The 9,575-nt window shown below is 37.4% G+C and overlaps 1 protein-coding gene across 3 annotated transcripts in view; it reads right to left on the minus strand.

Moving 5' to 3' along the window:
• Positions 1-4,841: 4,841 nt before the first annotated feature.
• LOC146485116 (uncharacterized) overlaps positions 4,842-9,575 on the minus strand; it is a 37,444-nt gene continuing 32,710 nt past the window's right edge. For all 3 annotated transcript variants that reach the window (XM_085104024.1, XM_085104025.1, XM_085104023.1), the window contains 5 exons: positions 9,223-9,351; positions 8,364-8,473; positions 8,118-8,233; positions 6,865-7,233; positions 4,842-6,450 (listed from right to left, as the gene is read on the minus strand). In XM_085104024.1, coding sequence (XP_084960150.1) covers positions 6,321-6,450; positions 6,865-7,233; positions 8,118-8,233; positions 8,364-8,473; positions 9,223-9,351 — 854 coding nt within the window. In that variant the 3' untranslated portion in view covers positions 4,842-6,320. The remainder of the gene's footprint in view (positions 6,451-6,864; positions 7,234-8,117; positions 8,234-8,363; positions 8,474-9,222; positions 9,352-9,575) is intronic.

The raw sequence follows: 9,575 nt of genomic DNA on the forward strand, positions 1-9,575 counted from the left end.
GAATTTTTTCTAGATCATAACATTACGAATTATTTTGTGTGACCTAGGTGACAGCTTAACCTTGGAGCGTAAATGTTTATTTCAAATATATTCGAGTAGTCCGCGAAAAAAGCTATAGAAAACTAATGGATAAGGGAGTGGATTAGATTCGAAAGACACTGAGGTGCTGCGTCGGTGGGGAGTAGAAACGAATGTTTGGTGGTACTGTAAAGAGATTCGAGTGCTGACGTTTCGAGCGTTTAATAGTCCTTTATCAGAGCATATCAACTCGGAATGTGATTTCTAACCCTGAGAGGATTGGAAAATGTATCGCTAGTTTGGCTGTATAAATGAAAGATACTTTTTCTAGGCAAATTCGTTTCGACGTCTGCCATGAAATTTCAATGCTGTTAAAATCGGTAATTATGCAAAACTCCTTAGAAAGAAGTGATTTGAATGTTGTATGTCTGACATTTTTATTGTCTTTCCTTGGTACTGGAGACAAAACAATGTATAATATACGGTCACTAATGTCACGGTTGTTGTTATTAAACCGTCTTATTAATTAGAGGCACTCTTGCTAATGGCATCTACGGTTGCCCTCCACTTTTCCTCCTTCATAACTACTTAACAATTAGATTATGAGCTCGAGATTTCTATCGCGTGATAGTTGATGAGGGCGAAGCCCGAATCAACTATCACGCATAGAAATCGAGAGCGAGTAATCTAATTGTTTTAGTATAAATCTACTAGTCGTTCAAAACTAAACAAGTAAATTATCTATTTCCTCATCGCAGACACTTCGAAAACGCGACGAAGCGGCCACCATTTTGTTGAAAACCGCTACTCACTATCTATTACAGAATAGATAGTGAGTAGCATAGCCAATCAGAGAACGGCATTCGTGATAGAACACTAGTAGATTTATACTAAAATAGAATAGATTTAATTTTTCCATTCGTCGTAGCCTGCATCCTCGGAGACCCAGGGACATTTAGTCTTCAGAGCGGAAAAACGTTATGCGCAATTTTTCTGCGCATATCCTTTCGCGGGCCAGTGAATGAGCTGAAAACGCTGTCGTTCGAACCAGCTGTAGTTGTTGAGCAGTGGCTTTTGTGTTAAAAATACATTTTACCATCTACGTTGTGTCCAATTTTATTGAATATGCTATAAAATCAAACCGGGCATTTTACCAATACCGTGTAAGGACAGAAACCAAAATTGGACTTGCTGTACAGGTTCCGGTACATGACTGTAAACACAGCAAAGGGACACTTCTGGTAACTATGCTACCCGAGCTTCATCTCTATTTAATTCTCTCAGTGTTCCTCATTACAAGACAATTCATATTTGGCCCCAGCACAACTGAAATTGAAATAAAATTCTATTTAAAAAATTGTAGCTGGTCAATCTCTGCTCACTGGATGCACTGTTTTTCGTTTCTAAAACAAAATTGTGCGACGAGTGAATGATGGCAAGAGTAGACTGCGACTCGCACAGAAGCCTTTGTGAAACAAATTCAAAATCGACGCTAAGCATAGTGACAAAAGATATTATTTGGAAAGTTTCAGTAATTAAAGATATTTTTTCCTGCCTTCAGTTGACCTCGATCCGCAGATAAATATTGTAACACATTAACTGTGTAATTGACCTGAGCCTAGATACACACACCGTGTCAAAAACAAACTTTTTCACACGTCGATGGTAAAATTGGATAAGTACTGTAGTATTACTGGGGGCTGAAGTATTTAATGAATAAATTCCTATGCGAAAAATATTTACAGAATAGGACGAACAGTTCAGAGGGCTGTTTAATGCCAAGAACGCATCGCCCGAAATTACTACCTCGACACCGGTGCGAAAAAAAATTAAAAATCCACTCTGGCAAACAATTCGATACTTTGGCAAACTCAGTAATTAACGAGTAACTTTTTTCCTACCCTCGGTTGAGCTCTCTACCTTAAATATTCAGGGATTTGCTTGTATGGTCCCTTTTTGTAAAAAGTCTATGACAAAAACAGACCTGTATAGGCGATATGTTTACACGCCGCGAGAACAATGAAGGTTAGAAAATCTTTTTTAAAGTTTAAGAAGCCATAAGAAAATCGAACCACAGCAAGGATTCATCTGCAACTATCTTCTTGTGTGGGAAAATTATCGCCACTTACCGGGATATCTGCGTTAGCATAGCAAATTTTTGAAAATAAAAAAAAAATTAAATTGGCGCCATTTTTGGACAATTTTGGCACTACAAGCTCGCGCATGTTTTTTGCGTTTTTCCGCTCTGGACAGTTAGTCGGGTAGAAGGGATTTCGAAAGTTTTCTTTATATAAACTTTCGCCCACGAAATCCCTTCCACTCGACTATCTGCCTCTTGGTTCTCCGAGGATGGGTAGCCTGGAAACGAGTGGGGTGAACTTCTTGGAACCAAAACGAGGCTATTTTTTTGGCGCCTTTTTAGGCGGCTGCCATTCGGTGGGTTTCTCGGAGAAAGCGGAGAAAGTAATTTGTTTTGCTTGCTGCTTTTTTTGTTTTTATCCTGTGAAAAGTTGTGAACAGCTATTCGACAGTGGAAAAGACTACATTTGTGAAGTACGCTGCTACACAAGGCAAGGCGGGTTTAGAAACAGTTTAACAGAGCTAAACAAAGTGGTAAGTCATGATTCCTTCTTGGACAAGCGGTAGCTAGAGCATATTTGAATTAAGCAACCCTTCAAAAAGGTCGACATAAGCTTGAATTTCAATTTTAATAACCTTAAAAACCTGTTGTATTAGTTACATGTATTTTTCTATGTACAACGATTCAAACACTCGTTTTCTTTCCGATTGTCAGTTGTGTTGGATATCACGTGTTTACCAAACGGATTTTGCGAGCAGCTTGTAAAGCGAAAACAAACAGCACGACCACGAAATGTTGATAAGAATATTTTTGTCGCTCTTTGTTTGTAGCATATTTAGACGAACGTAAACGTTTTGTTAGCATATGTTTACAATTTCTTTGCTGAGCATCGTTTTGAAAATTCTCGACTAATTTTATTAAATTTTCCTTTTCCTTCTGTCTTTGGCATAATTTGCGTTATAACTGAAGGACAAACATAAGAAAATGGTGTGCAAATTTAATTGTGCTTACAATGAACTTAATCGTGAGCAAGTCACTCAGTTATACTGGAGAGCTTTTTTCCTGTGAAAGCGTGAATTTTTTTGTCTCCTTTTATACTGTCCTTACTGCTTAGTTGTGTACATTACTGGGATATTTGTGTTTTATATTGAAATAAGATGGTGATCCACAGAAAGTCATCCAAGGAATATTCATGCATTTATGTATCAAAAAATCATAGTAAATTTAAAATTTGTAAGTTAAAAAAATGTTTTGTACAAGATACTATCATTTGGAATTACCAATCCTGCATTTTTTCCCTCAATATAGATGTACAATGGTTGCACTATTTTTTGCCAAGAATGTTTAAGAATTGGTTCATGCTTAGCGTGCGTATATCGAGTTATGGATGCGCGCGGGTAGTTTTGAACTTTCCATACATTTCCCTGTATTTTTTTCCGCGAACTATTTTTAGTAGTAGTTCACGGCTGGTTCGCTCTACAGACAAATGTATGGAAAGTTCAAAACACGACTGGACGCTTTCTTGCACAGCTACATCCCTCCATTTTTTTTTTCTTAAAGTCCTTTTCCTAGTGCCAAAAGTTTCCAATTCATGAATTTTTCAGGAGTGATGTTTTATGAGAATTATTTGACATCGGATTTCCATACAAACACTGTTATTTCAAGCCTGTTTGCCTACTCGTCAACTGATATGGCGTCGAAAACCGTGATAAGACCTTTTCTAATAGCCTTTGCAACATCTGCCTTTCTCGCATTATTATTAATCATAAACTGTGCAAAAAGACATCTGTTGGCTGTTTGGCCATACGAGAAACGAGACAGAACACATGCATATACAAAAAAGCCTTTTTGGGGGTTACGAGTTGCAGTCATAAATGCGTAAAACATGTGCTAGCTAGTAGTCAAATATGTTCTAGTGAGTATGTCGTGTTTGTGGTTCTGTTTACGTTTGTTTTCATTTGACACAGAACTCTTGAACTTGCGTAACCGGTGAATAACTGGGTTTACTAAAAATGGTTTATTTCTGGCTGTTATTATCATTATCGTTATCATTATCATTATCATTATCATTATCATTATCATTATCATTATCATTATCATCATCATTGCTTTATGAACGACTTGTCTTTGGAAACAGTGGACGACCCCCAGAAATTACAAATGTTCGCAGATGACTCTATGGACTCTACAGTATTGGTTACTGGTAGAACTCTTGGACACGTGAATCAGCAGCTGTAAAATTGCTTGAAACCCATCTCATCATGGACAATAAACAATGCAATGGCTTTAAATGTTACAAAAACGGAATCCATGGTTATCGCCACTAAACCAAAATCAACAAGTCTACAATGGTCAAGGAGTTGAGATAACTCACAACAAAACAACGATAAAAAAGTAGATAGCCACAAACTTTTAGGCCTCGTACTTGACCAGCAATTAAAGTGGAACTCACACATCGATCAAGTCTGTAGTAAAGTACTGAAACGTATTTTAAAATCTCTTAAAAGCTATCAAAATCTATTTACCACAGTGCGCTAAGCAGTCCTTTTTTATAAGAACCTAATTCAGCCGATCATCGACTATGCATGTGTTATTTTGGGAACAACATCACAGTACAACCGAAATCGGGTCCTTAGACTACAGAAATATGAAGACAGAGTTGTCCTTAACATCAAGCGCCCCCAGTATGTCCCTTCGGCTGAGTTATTCAACAGATTAAAATGGATGACCATAAACCAACGTGTACATTATTTTACCACTTTATTGATGCACATAATAATTAACAAGTCTACCCCTGATTATTTACAAAAGAACTTTGAATACGTTAAAAACAAACATCAATTTAATACCAGATCGGCCGTGAATGGAAACTTATCAATACCCAAGCTATCTACCAAGACAGGACAAAGATCTTTCTTGTACAGAGGAGTACATGCCTGGAACTCCTTATCTGTTGACGCAAGGGCATATAGTTTGGACAAGTTGAAAAAAAATTTAAGTCAGGGATAATGTTTAGGTTTTTTTTCCTTTTTTTTACTTAATTTTAAACCTGTTCGATTACCTTGTAACTTGATTTGTCACTTAAATTTCTTATTTAATTCCGTATTTTACATTTATCGAGGGCCACACTAGTTAACCATGCATTGTGTTAGCTTTTCTGGTGTTACCCTCATTAAATTTTGTCTTTATTATTATTATTATTATTATTATTATTATTATTATTATTATTATTGTTATTGTTATTGTTATTGTTATTGTTATTGTTATTGTTATTGTTATTGTTATTGTTATTGTTATTGTTATTATTATTATTATTATTATTATTATTATTATTATTATTATTATTGAAGATTTCATTTTTGTTTTCGTGAATTATTTACATAACTTGCGGAAACGGGTCTGGGCTAGTTATGTTACACTCAATCATTATCATTACATCCAAACAGTTTATACGTATTCATAGACCTTTTTAAATATTTTTGCGTTCTGGCAGGTAATCCATTTCTGACAGCGTTCATAACGACAGCTTTGTCAGTGTTCGTTATTGAGCTTAGTCCTTTCCTTAACTCCTCATGGTAGCCTCCGAGAAAGTCGAAAACAATATTGATTTGTTTACGCTTGTGTTTTTATAAAGTTGTTTGATGCCTGCACGTAGTTCTGTGTATGTTTCCTGTTTCTTAGCTGTTTTGTCTGCAATTGTGCCAACTTGGCAGACAGTGCCTTCAAGTACTGTCCAGTTATTAGTCTGTTTGTTGTATACTGCCATGTCTATTTTATTTGCTCCATTTTCTGGTGCCTTTTGAAGTTGGAAAGGTACATCCCAAAGAATTTTTGCGTTTCCATTCTCCATTACTGCAGAGGGTGGCCTTTGTTGGTACCATGGTTTTTCATTGTCGCTCTCCTGAAAGTTGTACTTTCCTAGTAGGCGGTGATAGATAGGTCTTAACGATCTGTCATGTCTCGCTTTATAGAGACTTTGTGCGATCTTTGGGCAAGCACACAGCACATAAGTGGTTGACTCTGTAGCAGTGCCGCACATTTCTGCATTACGATTATTACTATTATTATTATTATTATTATTATTATTATTTATTATAATTATTATTATTATTATTATTTTTATTATTATTATTATTATTATTATTATTATTATTATTATTATTATTATTATTATTAATCTTTTTCTTGTTACATTTCTAAGGAAAGTCAGGTCAGGTCAATTCTAAGTGACTGTTTCCCAGGCTGTCTCACGTTCGTGAGAAGTTCCTGGTTTGTAACTTTCCATGATGACCGCTTCTTCAAGATAATCTCCCGTGGCCGGTTTGACTGCAACTTTGCGTTTCTGTTTCATGCTAAAAATAAAGAGAACAAAGAATGTTTGTTGCTTGAACAGGTCAACACGCACATCTCCTTCGGTTTTTAAACACAACATTAACTTAGGTGGAAGAGGGAGGTAGACGCTATGAACAAACGCTATTTCGCCACGATCGGCGAAATAACTCACCGATAGATATCGGTGATTAAATTTACCGTCCTTCGCCTGGGGGTACCAGCTCCCGTGATTTTGTATGTCTGTCGGTGGGACTCGCCAACTAATTCCACCTATCAGATTGCGGGCTTTTATCACATTACTTTAACCCAGGATTAGCTTATTCGGCCTTGAACAACTGGGCCCAGGCTTTTGTGTTAGTTGACAAGTTACTTTTATTCTAAGTTTAATTCTGATAAAGAAAATGCTCCTTAGCCGCCAAGTGTGGGTAACTTACCACCAAACCACGATACTAATGAACAAAATGAGGACGACCACTCCAACACTAACACCAATCGCAATCCATTTCCAGTTTTCACTGCTGCTAGGCTCCACTGGTTTCTGTGTTGGTGACGCCGTTGTGGGTGCAGTGAATAAAGCTTTCACATCCGAAATGTTTGCTCCAATAGCGCCTTCAAGCTCTGGTTTGTACAATATGACAATGTTAAGTAGTGTGGTGCCAGGAAGTACAGAGTCATTACCAATAAAAAGTCCCAGGGGCTGCTGCACATAAAAAGCCACCAGGAGAGAGTCGGAAGCGTTGCTAGGGTAACTAGGCAGGAGGTGAACTTGGTCAGCGGTGTACAGATCCGTAAAGAGTGCGCGTCTGATAATAAATAAATAAATAAGTAAATAAATAAATAACGAAGACTGTTTCAGGCTTAGTCCAGGCATTATTGTCTCTGTCCCTACTACCAACATACCGATCATTATTTATCGCCTGGGCAAGGGACGGAGAAATGGTGATGTGGGGTTCCACTGGATTTTGAGGTGAACGAAAGGGGCTGAGTTTAGTTGGGAGTTTAGCTGAGACAGAAAGGGGGGAGGGGGTGATACAAATTTAAGATCATTTGTTTTCATCGTGTACTGAGTATAATGATGAGTTTCATGTCGGATTCTTAGCCGTACTAGCTGCGACACTCGAAATTTGGGTCATTTGTAGTCAGTGTAAGCTAGAGAATTTCATAGCACGTGGCAGTTTTCTTATCTTCAACCATCTGAGAAGACCCAAAGATAAAAGAGGTGACGGGGCGGTTGTGTAAAGGAAAATATGATGTCCATTTGGAAGTGCATGAAAATAAGATTCATAGCAAAATCCTACAATGCCCCCCCAAAGGCAATAAATAATGACCGGTTCTTAAACACTTTCGGTCATAAACTGAGACTGTGATCAGAAAACCTTTCCTTATCCCCGATTGTGTTCTTGTTTACAGACTACTCAGCATCAATTTTTTCCATTTTTTTTTAAATTTCGGTTTTCCAGGAAGATCGCAATACTATCCCTGAGTAAAATACGATTCTAGTTTTTGTAGTCTATTTGTAACTGAAAAATACGTGGTTTCTTCTTGGATTTCAAAACCCGTAACTAAGATCTGCTTTGCCTGCATAGTCAAAAACTGCGCAAAATACATTAGTATTAGGGGGCACAGTCGTTAAATAAAACCACCTGCATATGTTTGTATGTTAAAGAAAAATCATCCAAAAGGTTACCTTTTTCGCCTTGACTCTTTCAACGCACATTCTGTCCTGTTCTCGGTACAGAACTCTGAGGTGACAGACGCCATTTTTCTTTTGAAAGACTCGTCAGTTTTGAAATCCCATTTAAACTATGTAAGGAGAAGATCAAATAATTTTTTGTCATTAAATCAGGGAGTTATGACAAGTATCTTAGATTTATTTGAGTAAGGAGAGTTTTGGCGACATCATACTCATGGCTTACGACGCCCTTTTACTCACATTGTCCTGAGTTGCAATTGAGATCTGCACAGCCTGCTCCCGTTCTTTCGTTGCCGGCAATCGTGGCGTAGGAAGCGTTGGGGTTGGAGCAGTCTCGTTCTTGTCCAGGCCTAAGGAAAGCAATATCCTTTAGCCTCCTTAGCATGTGACTACAAGGTTACTTATTCACGCATGTTATATACGTTATTGGATATAGTTGATAAAATCGGCCATAACGCATGGCCAATTTTTATCTCAACCGGTTTGACAAGTTTAAATATGTTTTTGTGCTATTTGCAAACTAATCACGTCTCCACAGTTGGCAAGAAATTCACATCAAGAGTGAAATATTGGTTCGTAATTTCTATGTATCGGAAATGAGACATAACAAAAACGAAGAAACACATTAAAGAAACAAACAGTATTACCAGAAAGACATTTAAATGGCACCCTTAAAGGTTTCTTCCAGACAGAAATAAGTTGGATTCACCTTATGCAGCATAATAAACAGCATCACAGCAGACTACTGGTCAAAAGAGAAGCTTTGACTTTATTCAAATGGTCTTCCAGATTTAGAGAGTTAGAAACCCATTGACTCAGCCAAGGATTGAGTGACGAAAAGGTAATAAGAATGGCAAAACCTTTGCCAGTCTTTTCGATAATCCTAGTGGATTATGTGTTCGTGTGTCATTGTTTTTCAAAGTTCGTATCTATCTGAAGTCTGACTAGCAAATGAACTTGAGAACGGGACACATTCAACACCACTTTTCGCCAAGACTCCTTCCGCTTCACTCTGCCTTTAGCTTTCTCTTAATTTTTGGGTTTCTATTGTTATCGCAATAACGTTAAAAAGTAATTTTAAAATTACTTTTGCCGTTACCTCTGCATTTTCCGTCAATAAAGTAAAGATTCTGATCACATTCGCACTTGTACGATCCACGAGTGTTGACGCACTTGTGAAACTCGTCCGTGCAGTTGTACAAGTCTTCATCTATACATTCGTTAATGTCTGATAAATAAAAATGATGCCAACAATCATTTCTTAAACATAGTATATAATCGTTTACGGGTCTCATGAAGTAGCCACCTTAGATTTAAATCGCGACGTTTCAGTTGCTTAGTGCTAGTCTTCTTCAGGCCATGGGGCTAAGCGTCACAATTTGCATCCACATAGTCATCTTTGATTGGTTGATTTCGAGCCTCAGTTTGAGGCAACTGTATTAATCTCCCGGA

This window comes from Pavona decussata, unplaced genomic scaffold (genome assembly GCF_977016875.1).
Source record: "Pavona decussata unplaced genomic scaffold, jaPavDecu1.1 SCAFFOLD_28, whole genome shotgun sequence".
Classification (NCBI taxonomy): Eukaryota; Metazoa; Cnidaria; class Anthozoa; order Scleractinia; family Agariciidae; genus Pavona; species Pavona decussata.